At 37.6% G+C, this 22784-nt stretch overlaps 1 protein-coding gene across 1 annotated transcript in view; it reads left to right on the forward strand.

Annotated features, from left to right (window-relative positions):
* The window catches only part of LOC145515526 (uncharacterized), a 180459-nt gene that overhangs the window by 12553 nt on the left and 145122 nt on the right, over window positions 1-22784 (forward strand). The window contains exon 4 of the mRNA XM_081516153.1: window positions 4125-4191. Coding sequence (XP_081372279.1) covers window positions 4125-4191 — 67 coding nt within the window. The remainder of the gene's footprint in view (window positions 1-4124; window positions 4192-22784) is intronic.

Consider the following 22784-nt stretch of genomic DNA (forward strand, 5'->3'; position numbering starts at 1 on the left):
CAACTGTGTGCTTAGTTGCTCAGTCATGTCCGACTCTTTGCAACCCCATGCACTGTAGTGCAACAGGCTTCTCTGCCCATGGACATTTTCCAGGCAAGAATACTGGAGTGGGTTGCCATGCCCTCCTCCAGGTGCAGCTCCAGTTTGTACCTTTGGTGCAACTGTAATTTGGAAGTCTCTTAGGTGTGACCATAAAAAATTCTTGGGTCCCAGTATGGCTTGATCTCTGCTTAATGTCGCATTCAAAGAAGCTATTAAATGTGGTTCACATTTTTAAGGAAAAAAAATCTTCCTTAAAGATTTTAATTTCTCTGGGAAAGTACAGTAAATCCCTTAATATGAATGAGTTCCATTTTGAGAGCATGTTGGTAAGCCCAATTTGTTTCTAAGTCCATCAAAGTTAGCATAGGTGCCCAACTAACACAATCGGCTGTATAGTACTGTACTGTAATAAGTTTATAATACTCTTTACACAAATAATACCTAAAAGAACAAACAATAAATTTCTAAGAAAACATTTTTAATCTTACAGTACAGTGCCTTGAAAAGTACAGTAGTACAGCACAACAGTGGGCATACAGGGGCTGGCATTGAGTGAACAGGCAGCAAGAGTTATTGACTGGAGGAGGGAGATGGTAGAGCTGAAGGATCATCAGCAATAGGAGATGGAGGGCAAGCTGCAATTTCACTCATGCCTGACATCGATGGCACAGGTTCTGGTTTCTTGCTGGATCCGGTTCTATCCACCTTCTTGAAAAAAAGGTCTAGTGACATCTTTTTTTTCTCATCATAGTTCATCAGTTGCTCTTTTTTTTCTCATCATAGATGAGACAGTAGCATCGGTTTGAATTCTGAAAAGTTGTATCAACCTTCAGGTCCTCAAATACCATGAGCACCTCCTCACATAAAGAAAATCTCCTTGCCATTCCCTGTGCCATGGATCTCTTTGGTTCTTTAGTTACTTCTTCCTCCTGTTGTTCCACTCTCTCAATTATTTTCACTTTTGTTTTCACTATTATCTCTTGGTGCTTCTTGGCAGTACCAGCTACATCACTGGTGCTTTCATGCTTGCTTCAGGACATCCTGAGCTTGAAATAAAGATACTTCTCTACTCTATTGTATATGAATACAGTACTGTACAGTGAAGTGTACAAAAGCACAGCCATTTGTAGAGGATGCATACACGTGACAATGTATGCCAGTTACGTGAACTAACTTATGTGATTAGACATGTAGAGGCACGTTTGCATTTGTGAAAGTTCTCAACTTGAAGGCTCGTATGTAGGGGCCTTATTGTACTTACATAAAGGACATCTTTGAATTATGTAAGATAGATTCAATGAGGAATAAGTTTTCAGTGTCAAACAATGACTGATTAATACATTTTTGAATGTGAGATTTTTCCTAATTTTGAAACTACATATATCTCCATTTTAAGTGAAATAAAGCATGGTGCCTTTCAAGGAGATTAGAGCCTAGTGGAAGACAAAAAACAAAAATAAACTATAATGATGCTGATGAGTATATTGTATTTATTTGGCACAGTGGTTTACAGGAACTCATAAATTTTTAAATGGGCTTAGGATTGTAGAATTTTTCCTGGAAGAAAGGATATTTAAGCTAAGACTTCAAAGACAATGAAAAATTATCTGAGGCAAAATTGAGGAATGTCCTTTACAGGGAGATAGAGCAGCTGTGGAAAAGCACAGCAGTTTGAAACTATAAGATGATCTTAAAATTGCAAATATGGCTGGAGTGGACAGTACTTGCAAGGGAAAGGCAAGAGATAAGGCAGAGTGATAAACAGGGAACATATTCTAAAGAGCTTCATCCATTTAACCAAGAAAATTATGCTTTAACTCTTGACCACATTAATGTATTTAAACTAAAAGAATGATGGAGTATTTGTATCTCAGAGCAAAATCATTTTGTTACCAACATGAATCATGGATGCTAGGTATTGGAACTGTTGGGGGTCAGGATGCCACTTGTGTAGTAAGATGTAATAAGAGCTTGGACCACAATACTGGAGATATACAGGGAAGAGCTGATCTATAGGAAAAAGGCAAGGGAAGGAATTCAGAATGATTTTAAAGTTTCTGTACTAATATAAATAGGATCTATTATTAGCAGGCTGGCAAATATGTATTCAGGTTTGAGGGATACCTCAAACCTATGTAATACCTGAAAAGTGAAAGTGAAGTTGCTTAGTTGTGTCCTACTCTTTGCGATCCCATGGACTGTAGCCTACCAGGCTCCTCTGTCTATGGGATTTTCCAGGCAACAATCCTGGAGTGGGTTGCCATTTCCTTCTCCAGGGAATCTTCCCAACCCAGGGATCGAACCCTGGTCTCCCACTTTGCAGGCAGACACTTTACCCTCTGAGCCTCCAGGGAAGCCCTAAGACCTAGGATTATCACAGAAAACCTTTCAAGCAATATTTTTAATCTCACCACTGACATATTTCATAATAATTTACTTCCCAGAACACAGCACAATCCTTATTGCATAATGAGACAAGAGTCTACTTCTCTAGCAGTATCCCATCAATCAATGGAGCCGATAGTTGTAGGGCCACTGGCTTCCTAGCTCCCTCATTAAGTCCTGGAGAAGCTGGTGCTTTCTTGACATGAAAACATCTTGTACTCCATTCAGGTAACTCTTCAGTAATGGACTCCCCACTACCTTACTGAGCAAGGCTATAACTCACATGCCGTAGCTCATACAGGTTTGATCCTTCCACATCAGATAGTTTTTTCCACTTGTTAGGAAACTCTTGAAAAAAATGTTAGCAACTTTTTCTTTAAAGGGAAATCCACTTTTGCTGTGCTAATATAAAAACATTATTGTGGTACAGTCAAAGTTATAATAGTAATTTTTACAGTAATTAGGCTGTTTGGTAAATAGTTAGTCTTATTAATAATAAATTAAAGAAATACTACTGAATGCTAACTGCCCTGAATTTCAGAAATAGAGAGATAAGTTTCACCCAGCTCTGGTAATAGCTGATTAGCTGGTCAGCAATACCAGTTTTTATTCTCCCATATATACACCCACACTACATTTCCCAGCTACAATGCAGACGAGTATGGTCAAAAGACTGAGTGCTGACCTTTGTAAAATAAGCTGATGTAATTTGCACCACTTTCTAGGTCTGGCCCATAGTAACCTTCTTAACATTCTTGACTCTTTTGTCATCCATTTACTGCAGAGCACCACCATGTCCTAGAACATGCTTGGGACAATATATGAAATCAGTCTGAATCTTGGAATAGCTATTCTCACAGATTAGAGGCATTCACTTTGAAATTTAAATGTCCAAGAAATAAATTTCTATTTTATGAACCACTTAGATTTTAGGGTTTATGTGTTTTGGCAGCTAACAAACAAAATTATTACAACTCAGATAATATAAATTACTCATCACTCTGGGGGTTTCTTAAACTTAAGAACATTATCAAGGCATAGATAATCCTAAACAAAGGCTATCTTTCCGCTCCACAAGTTTCTGTAATGTGTAATAATTTGTCAAGCAATATGAAGTTTCTAAGATTTTTGCCTTGTTTTTGCAAGCTAACAAGTTAGACTGCCAAAACTTCTTAGATGCTGGCAGAAGACACAGAATCCCTGGGTCAGAGTAAAGGACCTTTTTACTCATTGCACAGCAAGGAGCATCACACTGGATCCTCTTGTCCTCAAATCTCATGAGGATGTTGCCAAAATAGAGCCAGATGAATCTTGCAAACACAATGATTTTGTGCCAAAACTGAGGAACCCTAAGCTTAAGACCCTCTGATTATCTAAAAGGGGCTGCTAGCAAAGTGTCCAACTTTGCCCCAGAGGGAGACATTGTCATTATTCTGCTCAGGATATAATCTGCCCTTGTCCCCAGAAGGTGATGTTATCTTAGTTCCAAAACCGTTTGTTATACAAACTACAAACATGCTTAAAAGGATAGTCTGGGACAAACTCTGATAGAAGATGTACAAAAATGCCATGGAGAATTCTCCCTCAATATGTTTTAGATTCCAGGTTGGATAACCAGAGAGTAAGTCATAGAAAGATGCAATCAGAGAGCAATTAGGAAAATATGAAAGCCAGTGATTCTGTTCCTTCATTTTAAGGATGAAGAAAAGCATGTGCAGAGGAAAACTGACTTGGTCAAGGTCACATGGAGAGTCAATGAGAGCTGTGAGTCTATTTCTCTTATCTTATTCCAGATTACACATGCATATGTATGGCTGGTGTTAATTCATATATCCACCAGGTCTACATTTTGTTTTAAAAGTAGTTCTCTGGGAGCAATGCTTACAATTGTCTGTATTGGGAATCAGACAATCTGTGATTTCATTACAGATGTGACAGTAATAATTTTATGAAGTCATTTTGATCTGGCCACCTTCAGGGACAATTAACCACTTTTCTTTCAGAGTACATTGTTCATATCTCTTATTTTAAATTGATATCTTTGGTTATGAATTTGTTAAAGCCAAGAATTGTTTCTAAAAATAACTCAGTAAGTTGAAAAGTACATATGCAAAAAAATAACCGATGAATGCTACTATGTGATCACAGTATTCCAACTCTTATATTCTGTTTTCCAATGTCTGGGCCATGAAATAAGCCATTATAAGATATTATTTCCATTTGTGTTCTGTTACCTTGAATTGTAGGCTCAAGCTCCCAGAGATAATGACTAGCTGCTAGGGAGTCTACCTGATCTTTTTCCTACCACCTTAATGATACAATTGGTATAACTGACCACAATGCTATCATTATATTCCTATAGTTGATTTCTACTCCTTTGAGTAATGAGATTTCTAAACTAGAAAAACAAGAAAGAAAGTATTTATTTCATAAATCTTGTGAAAATTATTGGCTTGTGCAAAATGGTTAAATATTAATAGTAAAATTCCTGTTAGATTATGCTGTTATGGCAGGCCAAACAAACACTCTCTGCCACCATCTCATACACATCTGCGGTCACATAGAAAGTCTATTTGCTGCAACACAATTGAAAGTGGACGGGGCAAACAAAGGCAAGCGTTTGAAGCTGGGAATGTGATTGCAATGAGTAACTGCCTTTAATTTCTCCAGATATTTATATTTTAAAAAACATCTGCTTCCAGTCCCACACACAATAATCCTATTTATACCTGTGTTTGCTTGTTTTCTAATCCTTCCTTAATCACACTATGAATTTTTCCATTAGTCCATCATATAGGTTAATACATTAGTAAGAATGAGATTTAAATGAAAGCATATGGATATAAAGGCATATTTTATCTATAAAGTCTTAAGATAATTAAAAGTAGCTATCTAACTGGTAATCCTATGTCTGACTCTAGTTTTCTTTTTATTTCTCTATTTACAAGAACTTTTACTACAAGCCTAATTTATTTACAAAAGCAAAATACGGTAGCTTCCACTTGCTTGGAGGGGATGTGTTCCAAGACCCCCAGTGGGTGCCTAAAGCTGTGACTGCTGCGTATGCTGTGCTTTTTCTTATATATACACACCTATGATAAAGTTTGATTTATAAATTAGGCACAGTAAGGGGATATCCAAATTGCCAGCATCACTGTTCTTGTGCTTAGGGACCTTTATTAAGTAAAATAAGGGTTACTTGAACACTAGCACTGAGATATCACCACGGCTGATCTGATAACTGAGTCACTTACTGAGTGACTAATAGGTAGAGCATGTACAGCGTGGACTCACTGGACATAAGGGATGACTCACGTCCAGGGAGAGAGGGAGTGGGGCGGTATGAGATTTCAACATGCTTCTCAGAATAAATTGCAATTTAAAACTTATGAATCGTTTATTTCTGGAATTTTCCATTTAGTATACTCGGATCACAGTTGACCACTGGTAACAGAAACTGCAGATGATGTGTGTATGTGTGTGGGGGGGGCTACTGTAATAAAAAATGTTTAAGAAATAATCTAGAACACAAAGGTGATAACACTTTATCTTCCTCTAATATCATATGTGTTCTTATTTTCTTTATTATTTTTTGAAGTTATTAGTAACAAAAATAACTCCCTGATAGTGACAAAGATTCTCTTCTTGACCAAACCCTGGTCAGGCACTTCTGAACCATCTCCTCGACTAGGACCTGACTTTTGGACCTCTGTGTTTATCTTTGCATGGCCCAATTCTAGCAAGAATTCTATGTAAGTTAAACAGAATCCATCAACCCTGATACCTGATCAGGTTCTTCAGCCTCCACTATTCCCCAGGTGATGTCTGATCACCCTGGCCTTCCTTCAGTGAGAATTCTCTTAGGTTGGTTTAGCCAAAGTCTCCGCTTATCCCTGATGTTTCCTCAATAATTTTCCTTTCACTGTTCTACCCGCTCCTTGGCTTAGAGTCCTGCTTTTCCTTATTGTATTCAGAGTTGAGCCTTATCTCTCTCCCTGACAATAAAATTCCATTGCAATAATCCCCCTAAATAAAGACTTCAATACTGTCTTTTCACCAATGTCATGTTTTTTTTTTTTTCTTTAACAGAAGGCAGGTTATGTCCTTTCAAAAAATGTCTACATTCTAATTCACTGAACCATGAATATCTTAATTTACATGGCAACGGAAATTAAATTTGCAGATGGAATCAAGGATGTGCATTAGCTAATCTTAAAATAAAGAGAGTATCTTGGATAATCTAGGTAAGAGAACAGTGTTACTACAAGGGTCTTTAAAAGGGAGAGAGGGAGGTAAATGAGAACCAGAGAGATGGCAGCATGAAAAAGACTCAGCCTGAATTTGCTGACTTTGATGATAGAAGAAGGGCGCTGAACCAAGGAATGCAGACAGCCTTTAGAATCTGGGAAAGGCAAGGAAATGGGTTCTTTCTGGAGTCATCAGAAGGAACACAACCCTAAGTATACCTTGATTTTATCCCAAAGAGACTATGTTGAACTTCTGTTCTGTGCAACTAGGATACTAAACTTGTACTATTTTAGGCCCCTAATTTATAGTAAATTTTCACAGCAGCAGTATAAAACTAATACTATCTTCATGTGATCTGATTAGAAATCAGAGACCAGTTTAGGGCAGTTTTAAAGCCTCTGAAGAAGAGACAGAATGCATGAGTTTATAATTGGTTCCTAGGAATGTGGCACTGATTGGTACTTCTTCACTCCTTCCTCTATATAGTGAAGTTCCTTCCCCTAAAGATCAGAGTAAAATTCACTAACCTTTGACTTTGGATTTGATCATGTGACTTGCTTTAGCCACTGTAATGAAGCAGAAGTGAGAGGATGGTACCCACAACTAGCATTTAATGGCCCCTTCTCTTGTATTCTGGCATCACTATGAGAAAGGCATGCCTCAGCCAGCCTGGTGGTCTCAGAGGAAGACAAGTGTCACAGGGAAAAGAGGCAATCAGCCAGATCAATGTCAGCCTAGATAAACCAACCCAAGCTGATCTTCAAATTTTTGAGAAAAAATACATAGTTGTTGTAAGTCATTCAATTGTGGAGTACTTTTTATGCTGCCATAGCAAAGTCATACAGCTCCGATCTAGGACATTTTGTTCTGTTTCATGTTGGAGTGATGAAGTGATGCATCATAGCAACTGTCACGCAATAATGGCCAGCTTTTCATTTGGATGCTAAAATATGGAAGCTGTTGGAGCCCAGTTCTTCCCACCAAAGATTTTTGCTCTGAACTGAAAGTCAACAGGCTTCTCATTTTCCTACTTCAGAAAAGTCAGACTTTTATTAAACATAACTGCCCTCCAACATACCCTGAGGCTCTTAGATCTATATTTTCTGAGGTTTAGAATAAAGCATGCTATTCTAGTCAGAATTTAAATGTCATATATGTACTATAATCCTCTCTGCTGATACCTTGGATGTCTGCCTATGCTATATATATATATATATATATATTCCTTCTGATACAGTTTCTGAAATGAAATGGTTCCAGCCAAGGGGAAAATGCCTTTGCTGTTATTGATTAAGCATGAGAAATGGAGGAACGTTTTAAATACTTGCAAGGTTTCTTTTCAGCAGGAGGGAAAGAAAAAAATCCCATACCATCCATCTGTTTCTTCCCATATTTTGCTCAGCTCTCAATCTACTATATTTTACGTAGATAATATAAACTGCTAAGACACAGCTTTGCCCCCAGATTTTGTGGTGTATCTGTCATGCTGATGTTCTGCTGATTCACTTGAGAGAGATGCAGAGAATGAAAAGTGAGCAAGTAGGTTGGAGAAAACTAAATCAAAGTTATTACATTTTCCTACTGTGCTCATATATTCAGTAGTTTTTAGAGACTTAATATGTTCTAAACTGAGCTTCTTAAATTACTAAACACTTTCCAAATTATATACAGCAACAAGAGAAAATGGGATGCATATAATGAGTTATGGCATATTCAGATTAACTACAACAGTTTGAGCTTCTGGGCTTCACTTCTACTAGACCATAAACTCCACTAGACCATAAAGACAGGATCAGATCTATGCTGATAGTTTGTTTTGTGCACAATGACTAGTACAGAGCCTATACTATATATTAGTGATGAACAAGTATTTGGTGAATTAGAATCCGTGAATGACTGAGTTGTGTTTTAGGTACTGTGAGCTATGTTTATGTAGGACAAGACTATTCGCACTAAAACTATGTTTTCGGTAGGGTTCTCTCTTTTCCCTCGAGAATAAAAAGAACATGGCTGAGTAAATAGAAAAGTATATAAAGGGAGGGTTTGGAAGAGATGGATATAAGCTTTCAACTTTTGCCCAGTTGACCCTTTAAGAAGCTATTTCAAATTGAAAATCACAATTGCAAAGATAATTAGATGTGCAGTTGCAAATGGAAAAATTTCATAGTGATAAACAGAGGTTTGCTATTCATGAGTTCAATGATAATTTTATATGGTGTTTGTAAAATGTCTGATTTACTTTTAATGTAAAACTTGTGGCAGGTGCACTATATCATTTTAAACACAAAGGTATAGATTGTAGAGACAAGAACAGAAAAGTTGGTGTTTTTCTTTAACATTTTCCCTTTTAGCCCATAAAGAGTATCTATCTCTCTGTGTGTAGTGTCCAAGGATGAAAGTAAGGCTTTTCTCATTGTCTATAGAGGAAAGATGACATATCCTGAAAGACAGAGCCAGGATGTTGGCATTGCACTGGCTGACTGTGCATTAGATCAGACAGCAAATGAGATATTGATAGAACTATTTGTACAGTCGATAAGCTTTCTGATGATTGATATCTTTATGTTGTCTGGTAATATCAAGGCCGACATTTAGAAACTAGAGAAAGAAACTGTAATATGATATTCTCTTCGTGGATCCTTAAGTGTAACCCAAGCTCACAAGTATCATTACTTTAGAGAGCAGGATTTACACAACTGACTTTCACAGGAACGAGGGAAAGAAAGTTAAAATATCACCCTTTCTTTTGTGTACAAAACTGTCCTTTCAGCCACCCTTCAATCTGAATTAGAGACAAAACAGTCAAGTTCCTTAAAGTTCTGATTTGAGAAAAAAAAAAAAAAGTAGTTTGCAGAAGCAATCAGAAAAAGTGTATCTTAGAGAACAAAAAAAAACTAAATTCAGAGCAAATGGTTTATTTCATTAGATGACTGTTTCTGGTAGGACACTTGACTTAAAACTAAGTGCTCAGAAAAACCACAAAATATATCACTGTCCACTTCTAAATAATATTTTCTGAAATGTAATCAGGAAAGTGGAAGATGATGAAAAGAAAGCACTGTGATTTATACAACAGCCTCTGTCTTACTTCTCTTATCCCCTCTCATCTTCCATTTTATCTTTCAGGCAGAATATATCTCCAAGGTTAATCAATCCATCCCTCTGTTAAATACTTGTTTATTTGTTCATCCATTTATTAATTTGGCAAATATTAAAGAAATGCTTATTATGTGGGGGCATTGTTATAGACACTGTGAAAGAGCAGTGTGCAAAACATAGAAATATTTACCCCCACAGAGCTGACTTTCTCGTGGAAGAAAGCAGATTATTAGTAAATAAGTAAATACATAATGTACACAAGAGGTCTGTTGGTGATTAGTGGTAACTAAGTAGGTAAATAAAGTTGATGAGGAAGTTAGGAAATGTCATGAAGTGAGGTTTGCTATTAGGGATGTCAGATAAATATAGGCTGCTCACTTATATTTGGATTTCAATTAAAAAAAAAACAATTATTTTAGTATAAGTACATCCCATATATTACTAAGGGAACAAAGGGAAATGCCAATGAAGATGAGGTCATAATGGATTTAGTAAAAAAAAAATGATGTTATGGTCTTGTATAGATGTTAAAGAATTAGAAAGTAAAAGTTGCTCAGTTGTATCCAACTCTTTGGGACCCTATGGACTATAGATTCCATGGAATTCTCCAGGCCAGAATACTGAAGTGGGTAGCTTTTCCCTTCTCCAGGGGATCTTTCCAACACAGGGATCGAACCCAGGTCTCCTGCACTGCAGGCGGATTCTTTACCAATTGAGCTATCAGGGAAACCCCTAAAGAATTAGAGGAAATCTTAAGTTGAGAGAGACATACATGAGTATAGAAAATGCAAGTTGGATTTTTAGATGTAAAATTTAAAATGCTAACATGAAAATTGTTCTGGGATGAAAAATACCCTAGATGGGATTAATGGCAGATAAGACATTCTGGAGAAGAGATTAATAACTGAAGATACAATAGAAAATATTCCAAATAAAACAAAAATAGAAGAAAAAAGTATAGATAATCAGTGAACTGTGGGAGAAATAAAGAGGCCTAATATAAACATAACTGGAGTTCTCTAGCAAAAAGAGAACAATAAAAAATGGATAGGAAACCATGGATAAACTCTTTCCAAATTCTCATGAAAATGATTAACTCAGATATTAAGAATCTCAACAAAACTCGAGCACAAGAATCATGAAGAAAACTACACCAGAAGACATTATAATCAAAGTGCTTAAAACTAGAGATAAAGCAAATATTTTAAAGGTGCCCAGAGCAAAATGTTAGATTACATGCTTAAGGATAAACATAAGAATTATAGCAGATTTCTAATACAAAATAAAGCAGGCCAAAAGACATAGGGCACTGCATTATTTTTGATTAGAAATCTTCTGTGCTAAGAGAAAATAAAAACCAAGTATTAAAAAACAAAATAAAACCCCTGCAACTACAGATCTATACCCAGGGAAAATACTTTTCAAAATATAAAGCAGAAATCAAGACAGTTTCAGCTATACAAAAGTTTAAAGAATTCATGAATAACCAACCAGTACCACTAAAAATATTGAATGAAGTCCTTTAAGGAGAAAGAATGATATCAGATGGAAATGTGGTTATACTTAAAGCAATGCAGATTATTGAAATGGTAGCTATGTGCGTTAATATAAAAATAAAATTTAGACCTCTTGAAAAGATAATTCATTTTTTAGAGTGAAAATAATAATCATACTGTATATAACAATAATTGCCATCTATATAGAAATAAAGTTTGTGACAAAAATAGCACAAAGGCCAGGAGGGGAGAAATCAAAGTATCCGATTGGGAGATCCTTGTGTTATACTTGAATTTTGACTGTGAAAGCACAGCTTCAGTGACAGCCTTAACAGAGTCTTGTTTCTAGTAGCCACTGGACTGATATTATTGAAAATCAAGTACAAGTTGTTTAATCATTCATTTATTTGGGGTATGCAAGGTCTCCGTTGCTGCACAAGGGCTTTGTCTAGTTGAGGCTACTGTCCAGCTGTGCTGCATGGGCTTCTCATGGTGGTGGCTTCTCTTGTTGCAGAGCACAGGCTCTAGGGTGCATGGTCTTCAGTAATTGCTATGCGTGGGCTCAATAATTACTGCACATGGGCTCAGTAGTTGGGGCACACAGATTTAGTTGCTGCTCAGCATGTGGGATCTTTCTGGACCAGGGGTCAAACCCATGTCCCCTGCATTGGTAGGTAGGTTCTTAACCACTGGGCTATCAGGGAAATCCTCAAATATGACTTTTAATCTCGGAAATTTCATTACCAGAATGACAATTGCATTCAGTTTCTCCTGGTTTTTCATGTGAAAATTAAGGCACTAATCGGGAAAAAATCAAATCCTGAAACTCAAATTGAGGATATCTCATTGGACCCAGATGAAACTGACAATATTAAATCCCCTAGTCACCCTGAGACTCCTTTTGAAGTAAAAGAAGCTTTCCCTCAAAGGGCTGAGGTGACTAGACTTGCTCATGCTGAAGACTCTGTGACAATGGAACCATGAAAAGTAATGCTGATTTTCCTCAAGACTCTCTGGAGCCATCCCCATGCCACTGTATCCATAACTAGGTTCACATCTCTGCATACTCCAGTGTTATAGGTACTCCTCTTCTCCATACTCCAGGAGGAAAAAGAAGTAGCTTATACTTTGAAACTTGCTGATATATAGTAGCAGAAATCTGAGAAACATGTGCAAATAGATTTTAAGTGTGTTAGACTGAAGAGAGAGAATTAAACACTAAATTAGACTGAATTCATTGATACAGGTGCACTTATCAGAGATTCCAGATTCAATGCATCTGTTTGTGCAGCTCGATGTGGCTCTAACCATTTACTTGGTTGTTTGAGAAGATACAAACTCAATTGTAGCATCCATTTAATACGAAAGTTGCCAGAGCTTCCCTAACATCAAAAGAGAATCCAAAAGCTCCAAGGAAATCCAAAAGAAAATAGAAATGCTGTATTAAATTTGTTATGTATGACATATACCTCCTTTCCACAACCATGATCCATGAGGAGACCTAGAATATACTCTTTTACTAAGGCACTGGCAAATGCATTAGTGACAAAAGTGTCTCTGGAAGGCTTTGTGACTGCTCTCTATTATAAGTCAGGTGCTACTGTAGGGGATACCGCCATTCAGATGGGTTCTTTGATTTTTTTTTTTTTAAATGACAGAATCCCAGAATAGTAGAGGCCAGGCAGCAGCATTTAATCATTAAAGGCAAGGCGGTCACATCAACCATAAAGGGAAACAGGGGTGCACCAGTAATTAGAATGCATTAACCCGCAGAGATCTTTAGTGGTGGCTAATTGATCACAGTGTCTCTAGGAATGAAATAAATGGACAACCTAGTAGCATATTGCATGATTTACATAATAGGAAAAACTCTTAAGTCCAGTAACAAGAAACCTGACTTAGATTGCCAAAGTGGAGAATTACTGCCTCTCAGTTTCCAGACTTGTCTATTCATAGACCCAGACTCCCTGACTGCAGGAGTTCCAGTCCCCTTGAGAGAGGACACTGCACAATTGCTGCAAGTACGCACCATAAATCTTCCTCCAAGCCTTTCCCAAAGAGATTGTCAGCCATTACCTAGTCACTCTATGATTAGGAACACAATGAACTTCAGAGATTACTAGATGCTGGCATTGAAATGAGACTTTAATCGGATGATTCAAAATGATGCTGTGGCCACCAGTCAAAATAAGGGCCTGTAATGGGCAGGTGGAAACTCAAGTCTGAATCACAGAGGGCCCAGGAGATGTGCAGATACACTAAGGTTATTTTCCTAGATCCTGAATATGTAATTGGAATTGTTGCTGTTCAGTCACCCAGTTATGTCCAACTCTTTGAGACCCCATGGACTGCAGCGCCACAGGCGTCCCTGTCCTTCACCATCTCCCGGACTTTGATCAAACTCATGTCCATTGAGTCAGTGATGCCATCCAACCATCTCATCCTCTGTATCCCCTTCTCCTCCTGCCTTCAATCTTTCCCAGGATCAGGGTCTTTTCCGATGAGTCAGTTCTTCTCATCAGGCAGCCTAAGTATTGGAGCTTCAGCTTTAGCATCAGTCCTTCCAATGAATATTTAGGGTTGATTTACTTTAGGACTGACTGATTTGATCTCCTTGCAGTCCAAGGGACTCTCAAGAGTCTTCTGCAGCACCACAATTTGAAAACATCACATCTTTGGTGCTCAGGTTTCTTTATGGTCCAACTCTCAACATCTATACATGACTACTAGAAAAACTGTGGCTTTGACTAGACAGACTTTTGTTGGCAAAGTGATGTCCCTGCTTTTTAATACACTGTCTAGGTTTCTCATGCTTTTCTTCCAAAGAGCAACCCTCTTTTAATTCCATGGCTGCAGTCACTGTCTACAGTGATTTTGGAGCCCAAGAAAATAAATTCTGTCACTGTTACCATTGTTTCCCCATCTATTTGCCAAGAAGTGATGAGACCTGTTGCCATGATTTTAGTTTTGAGAATGTGGAGTTTTAAGACAGATTTTTCACTCTCCTCTTTCACCTTCATCAAGAAACTCTTTAGTTCCTCTTTGCTTTCTTCTATTAGGGTGGTGACAACTGCATATCTGAGATTGTAGATAATTTTCCTGGCAATCTTGATTCCAGCTTGGGATTCATCTAGCCCAGAATTTCACACGATGTACTCTGTACTCTGTTAAATCAGCAGGGTGACAATATACAGCCTTAACAAACTCCTTTCCCGATTTGGATACAGTCCATTTTTCATGTCTTGTTTTACTGTTCTTTCTTGACCTGTATGCAGGTTTCTCAGGAGGCAATAAGGTGGTCTGGTATTCCCTTCTCTTGAAGAATTTCCCACAGTTTATTGTGATCCACACAGTTAAAGGCTTTTGTGCATTCAATGAAGCAGAAGTAGATGTTTTCTTGGAATCTCTTGCTTTTTCGATGATTCAACGGATGTCAGCAATTTGACCTCTGGCTATTCTGCCTTTTTTAAATCCAACTTGTACATCTGGAAGTTCTCAGTTTGCATAGTGTTGATGCCTAGATGAAGGATTTTGAGCATTGCCTTGTTAGCATGTGAAATGAGTGCAATTGTGTGGTAGTTTGAGCATTCTTTGGCATTGCCCTTCTTTGAGATTGAAATGAAAACTGACCTTTTCCAGTCCAGTGGCCACTGCTGAGTTTTCCAAATCTGCTGGCATATTTAGTGCAGCACCTTTACAGCATCATCTTTTAAGATTTGGAATAGTTCAACTGGAATTCCATCACCTCCACTAGCTTTGTTTGTAATAATGCTTCCTAAGACCCACTTGACTTCACATTCCAGAATGTCTGACTCTAAGTGAGTGGTCACACCATTGTGGTTATCCAAGACTTTAAGACTTTTTTAATATAATTCTTCTGTGTATTCTTGCCACCTCTTCTTAGTATCTTCTGCTTCTGTTAGGTCCATACAGTTTCTGTCCTTTATTGTGTCCATCTTTGCCTGAAATATTCCCTTGGTATCTCTAATTTTCTTGAAGAGATCTCTAGTCTTACCCATTCTATTTTTTCCCTCTACTTCTTTGCACTGTTCACTTAAGAAGGCTTTCTTATCTCTCTTTTTTATTCTCTGAAACTCTGCATTCAGATGGGTATATCTTTCCTTTTTTCCTTTGCCTTTCACTTCCCTTCTTTTCTCAGCTATTTGTAAGGGCTCTTCAGACAATCATTTTGCCTTTGTGAATTTCTTTTTTGGGGGGATAGTTTTGGTCACCACCTCCTGTACAATATTATGAACCTCCATCCATAGTTCTTCAGGCACTCTATCAGATCTAATTCCTTGAATCTATTTCTCACTCCTACTGGATAATCATAAGGGATTTGATTTAGGTCACACCTGAATGGCATAGTGGTTTTCCCAATTTTCTTCAGTTTAAATCTTGATTTTGCTGTGAAGAGCTCATGATCTGACCCACTGTCAGCTGCCAGTCGCCAGTCTTAGACACCCTTGACAACTGGCAGAATACTCACATAGCTCTTTAACCCATGTCGTGAGTTTCACTGTGGTGAGAGGGCTAAATAAAGTCCTTTGATTTCCTGCCAAGTTAGGATAGTAAACCAGAAGCAATATAATACCTGGAAGAATTGCAACAGTTAATGCCACCATGAAGACTTGAAAGAAATAGGAGTGGTAATATATATCATATTCCCATCTAATTTATAAGTGTCACCTGAGCAGAAATCAAATGGAGAATGATAGTGAACTACTGTAAATTTAATCAAGTGTTAACTCCAACTGTCCCGTTGTGGTAACAGATGTAGTATTTTACCGGAGAAAATCAGTATAGCCCCTAGTATTTGGTATGCCAGTATTGGCCTGGTTCATGCATTTCTCATCATACCATTTTTTAGGTAGCTTTAGCAGTTTATTTTATATGTCAGGATCAACAACATAACTTAGTGTTTCACTAGAGTTAAACAATCCCAAGATCTTTGCCATAATGTTGTCTTCTGAGATTCTGATCATCATGACATTCGATAAGCCATCATATTGGTCTAATATATTGATACCTAATGATTGTACCTCTTTCAGTGTCATATCTTTTTGCCTTTTCATACTGTTCATGGGGTTCTCAAGGCAAGAATACTGAAGTGGTTTGCCATTCCCTTCTCCAGTGGACCACATTTTGTCAGAACTCTCCACCATGACCTGTCATGACATGGCTCATAGTTTCATTAAGTTAGACAAGGCTGGGGTCCATGTGATCGGTTTGATTGATTTTCTGTGATTGTGGCTTTCATTCTGTCTGCCCTCTGATGGATAAACATAAGAGGCTTATGGAAGCTTCCTGATGGGACAGACTGACAGTGGGGGAAACTGGGTCTTGTTCTTAATCCAATTTTCTGTAATGGGTGGGGCTGTGTTTCCTCCCTGTTGTTTGACCTGAGACCAAACTATGGTAGAGGTAATGAAGAAAATGGTGACTCCTTCAAAAGGTCCTATGCACTCACTGCTGCACTCAGTGCCCATGATCCTGCAGCAGGCCCCTCCTCTCTCCTGGGTCCTGGTGCACATAAGGTTTTGTTTGTGCCCTCCAAGAATCTGTTTCCCCAGTCCTGTGTAAGTTCTGGTGGCTCTATGGTGGGGTTAATGGTGACCTCCTTCAAGATGGCTTATGCCACACCCAGGTCTGCTGCACCCAGAGGCCCTGCCCTTGCAGCAGTCCACTGCTGACCCATACCACCACTGGAGACACTCAAACACTCAAAGGCAGGTCTGCCTCAGTCTTTGTGGAGTCTCCTGGTATGCACAAGGTTTTGTTTGAGCCCTCTGAGCATCTCTGGTGGGTATCAGGTTTGGATGTGATAGGGGAGTGCGTAATTTCCTTGGTTCTGTCTTGCTGCAGCAAAGATTTGAAATGGTGGACCAAAATGTTATAGCTCGGTTACACTTCAGTTTTATTTGGCAAGCAAAGCAAAGTACACCCTTGAGGCATGAGGGTGGGCCAACCCCAAACAGAGAAGCCCAATTTGTCTTGCTTTCCTCCTTTTGTGCATTTCGAAAAGGGCTGCACTCAATATGCCAGCAAAGTTGGAAAACTCAGCAGTGGCCACAGGACTGGAAAAGGTCAGTTAACATTCTAATCCCAAACAAAGGCAATGCCAAAGAATGTTCAAACTACCACACAATTGCACTCATCTCACACGGTAGCAAAGTAATGCTCAAAATTCTCCAAGCTAGGCTTCAACAGTATGTGAACTGTGAACTTCCAGATGTTCAAGCTGGTTTTAGAAAAGGCAGAGGAACCAGAGATCAAATTGCCAACATCTGCTGGATCATTGAAAAAACAAAATAGTTCCAGAAAAACATCTACTTCTGCTTTATTGGCTATGCCAAAACTTTGACTTTGTGGATCACAACAAACTGTGTAAAATTCTGAAAGGGATGGGAATACCAGACCACCTGACCTGCCTCCTGAGAAATCTCTATGCATGTCAAGAATCAATAGTTAGAACTGGACATGGAACAACAGACTGGTTCGAAATAGGAAAGGAGTACATCAAGGCTGTATATTGTCACCTCGCTTATTTAACTTATATGAGAAGTACATCATGAGAAATGCTGGACTGGATGAATCCCAAACTGGAATCAAATTGCCCATAGAAATATCAATAACCTCAGCTATGCAGATGACACAACACTTAAGGCAGAAAGCAAAGAAGAACTAAGAAGCCTCTTGATGAAAGTGAAAGAAGAGAATGAAAAAGTTGTCTTAAAACTCAACATTCAGAAAACGAAGATCATGGCATCTGGTCCTATCACTTCATGGCAAATAGATGGGGAAACAGTGGAAACAGTGACAGACTTTCTTTTTGGGGGCTCCATAATTACTACAGGTGGTGACTGCAGCCACAAAATTAAAAAACACTTGCTCCTTGGAAGAAAAGTTATGACCAAACTAGATAGCATATTAAAAAGCAGAGACATTACTTTGTCAACAAAAGTCCATCTAGTCAAAGCTATGGTTTTTCCAGTAGTCATGTATGGATGTGAGAGTTGGACTATAAAGAAAGCTGAGCGCTGAAGAATTGATGCTTTTGGATGCTTTTGATTTTGGAGAAGACTCTTGAGAGTTCCTTGGACAGCAAGGAGATCCAACCAGTCCATCCTAAAGGAAATCAGTCCTGAATATTCATTGGGAGGACTGATGTTGAAGCTGAAACTCCAATACTTTGGCCACCTGATACAAAGAACTGACTCATTTGAAAATACTCTGATGCTGGGAAAGATTGAAGGCAGGAGGATAAGGGGATGACAGAGGATGAGATGGTTGGTTGGCATCACTGACTCGATGGACAGGAGTTTGAGTAAGCTACGGGAGTTGGTGATGGACAGGCAAGCCTGGTGTGCTGCAGTCCATGGGGTCACAAAGAGTCAGACACGTCTGAGTGACTTAACTGAACTGAACCAGAGAAAGATATCTTGAAAACAAGATAGAAATTCTAATAGACCTATGCAAGATAGGTGCCTTTTGCTTTTTTTAAGCTGGTGTATAGAGACCCACTGATATTATAAGACAATGCTATTTCAAAGCTGGAGAGGCACTGTTCTAAATTGGAATGCATGCCTGGCTGCTTCAAATGTTAATCATAAGACAGTTATCAAATTAACTGAAAACTTGCAGTCCCAATCATACTTTAAAAGAATAAATTTAAATATCAAATTATTAAAATGGCCTAGTAGACCTATGTTTTGCTCTAAACAAACACAGTTAAAATAATACTCTCACAAAATAATAGAATGTTATTTTTAGACATTTAGGTGCTCTTAACATAATTGCTCTGAGGAAAGAAAATACTACCATATCTACTACTGATTACAACCAAAATGCTATGTTTAGCCTGCATGAAACTTTTCTTCTGGGATTTATAGAATGCTCGGTCCTATTTCACATAACATATGGACATAGCACATACTATTATTGTAGTCTTCTTTTTCTATTAAAATGCTAATGAATAAAAAGGGATTTCATTTTTATTAAGGAGGGTAGAGGTACAAGTGTGGGAGAGTGAATTAAAAACAAACCTACTGGGAGAAGAGATAAGAATTCTAGACATATGCGTGATTCTTCCTCCCACATATCAAACTCAGAATCATACATCCACAGGGAAGAGGAATATTAAAATCCAAAAGAAAACTACAGTCAAACTTAGAATAGCACCAAAAGTATTCAGTAAAAGCAAGTAATTTTTTTATTTTATTCAAAATGCAACATTGATATTTATCAAATCTAGAAGCACACATAGTAGGTGGTGTTTTTTTTTGTCATTTAAAAAAATTTATTTAAGAAAAATACAATCATACTAGCCTTTTATTATTCTGGGCTTTTCTCCTCATGTCTGTATTTCTTTGCTGACTTGTCTTTGGCTAGTTCAATATTCATCACTGCCTCCTGTTGTCTGCAAAAAATGTTTATGAATCTGATATTAGTCTAATCTATATCCCAAATACATACCTCCTTTCCAGATTTCCGGTCCATTCAAGTTATTTCTCTTACAGAGTTATTTAAATGGGTAAATCAGGATGCTGACAAGTCATCAGACAATTTCACTTGTTATCATTATTTTTGGTCAGAAAATTAGAAACTAGTATTACTCCTTAAAATAAAAATCCTTTTGTGTTGACACTCAGTGAATTGTTTGAGAAACCTTTTCTTTAATGATAATCACTAACAAAAATGAAGAATTTGAAAGAAACTATGCTGTTTATGATGATCTTACTGGTGACAGGAAAAGGAAACATTGAAAAGCTGGATGTTCCCAGTTGGATTTGCACAAGGAGGTTAACACTTTAAAGCTATTACTACACAATAATGCTGAAAAAGCCCCAAACTTTCATATTTTAAATTCCTACTTAAAAGGCAACAATATGCTTAAAATGCAAAGGCTTTCAAAAAACTTAAAGCTTTTAAACTACTCTTTTATTGTTGAAATGAAAGGTTTTTAAAACACAAAATTAAAAAAAAGCATATCCAAATGGATTATTATATGAATGTCAAAGTAAAGTCCAAAATAAATAAATGCCTTTTATCACCCAATGTTTTTTCAACCCATATTAACTATCTTGGGAGATGATGTGTAGATTAATTCCAGTTCCCAAACAAGAAAACAGAGAAACGTTTTATATGAATCATTCTAATCTCATATCTGACTATTCAGAAAATCTCTTTCTTTCAATCACTTTCTGTTACTTCCTATTCCCACTGTCATTTCTTTACTAGAAATCATCCATAGTTCATCCTATTGCCAAAAGAGCTCTAAAACTGAAGTCTAGTTTTTGCCTTCTCACTGTTGGAGAAGACAGCTACCCCTGGCATCTCGACAGCTGAAACTTTTTAATGATTTAAACTCTAGCTCCCCAAACCATTTTCCACTGGTGGGGTGCTTTATACTTCACTTTATACTTCCAACTTAACATATATTATATGCATTTTACACTTTAATAGTTTTGCACTATTGGTTACTGCTTTCCAAAATGTTTTTCCAGTCTTTCAATTTAAGCAAATAAACTATTACGTTCAGAGTCCAAGTGAGGCATTGCATTGTTCAGGAAATCTTTGCAGATAATATCTCCCACATGTGTGTTCACACATCTTACCTTGGTAATGTCAGGGGAATGTGAAATTTCCTCAGTTCTGTCTCATCACAACAAAAATTTGAAGCGATGGACGTTAAAGCCCTGGACAGAATGTGTCCCAGCTCTCAGACAGACCGTGTTACAGCTCTCTGCTCTGGGACAGACCATGTTATAGCTCTCCGACAGATCAGTGTTACAGCTCCATGTTACAGCTCAGTTTTATTTAGAAAATAAAAGGAAAATACATCCTCGAGGCATGAGGGCATGACGACCCAAAAGATGTGAAGAGAAGAGAGAGCCCCGGCTCTTTGGCTCCTCTTTTTATATGTTTTTTTCCTCCCCCTGGGCCTGCCTATGTAAACTGGGCTAGCCAGGAGTGCTGTTTATTCTACCTGAGGTCCTCACTCTGGTCCTCAGACCTTCCTTTGTTCTATTTTCATGGGCTTTTCCCTTCCTTATCTTTTAGCCACTGCCATTCTGGACTCCTGTTTCCTATTCTAACTACCTAACATTCTATTCTAACTACCTAACAGTAAAATGTATACAAGCTTGTTTTTGCATTATTACCCAGTAGACAAATGGTAACAGCAGCCTCTCCTATTGTGAGTTTCTGGAAGAACAACATAGTGTTACTGATATTTCTACCTTCATGATAAAACAAAGTTTACAAATGAAATAAATAAGACAAGATACAGGAAAAATGTAGTCCAATGAGAGGGTTGCTGCTGCTGCTGCTGCTAAGTCGCTTCAGTCGTGTCTGACTCTGTGCGACCCCATAGACGGCAGCCCACCAGGCTCTGCCGTCCCTGGGATTCTCCAGGCAAGAATACTGGAGTGGGTTGCCATTTCCTTCTCCAATGCATGAAAGGGAAAAGTGAAAGTGAAGTCGCTCAGTCGTGTCCGACTCTTAGCGATCCCATGGATTGTAGCCTACCAGGCTCCTCCGTCCATGGGATTTTCTAGGCAAATGCTACTCTATTGAAACCATGAAGAATAGCAGAATGAGAGCATCTTAGGCTAGAAGGAACAGTAGTTGTTGAAAGCTCAGGAGAGTATGCTTTTAAAATGTTATGCTGCCTCCTTTGGGTTGTTAACAATTCTATAGCTTGTATGTATTGCTAAGCCCATCTGCTTATTGCTGACCCAGCTAAGATAAGTGATTTCTTTTCTTCTCATATCCTAGGATAACTTCCTATATTAATTAGGGTAAAAAGACCTGTAGTTAACAGACTATTTAAAATGTTCTGACTTGGATGGATATGACACTGAGTGAAGATTTTCTAAAGTGCTCTCAGGTTTTACCCTAGTTTCAGATCATTTGACTTTCTGGTGTTCTCTCTCCTCTCTTGAGACAAAATAACAACAAATAAACAAATAGTCCTACTTTTCATTTTATTCATATTCAATGTTACATTCCTATTTTATTCATATTCAATGCTGCATTCTTATTTTATTCATAGGCATTATTTTGATTAACTTACCAGCTGTTAGATATGTTTTAATATTTAATCTATTTAGAAGTAGTTAGGAAACATAATACGATTTATTGGTAAATATCAAATAAGATAGTCACTCAAGTGACAACATTTGTACATTTTCAGCTACATCGGCCTAATGTTATAAGTTATTATAGTAGGAAAATGTATAATTATTGATATTTTCAGTGTAACAAACTGATTACAAAAGATCTACAGTTGATGGGTAGGTTAATTCTTTTCTCCAGATTTGATTTAAGAATTAAGTTTGTGAGTGACTTAGAATTATAAATACAATAATTAACTTAAACAGATAAATTCCAACAATTCCTGGCACACAGTAAATCATATATATATATATTGTTATTATTAAATTATTAAATGAAGAACTATTTGTCGTTTTCATATTTTTTCTTTCAATTACATCTGAAAATAAACATTTA

This window comes from Giraffa tippelskirchi, chromosome 1 (assembly GCF_054371585.1).
Source record: "Giraffa tippelskirchi isolate mGirTip1 chromosome 1, T2T-mGirTip1v1.2.pri, whole genome shotgun sequence".
Classification (NCBI taxonomy): Eukaryota; Metazoa; Chordata; class Mammalia; order Artiodactyla; family Giraffidae; genus Giraffa; species Giraffa tippelskirchi.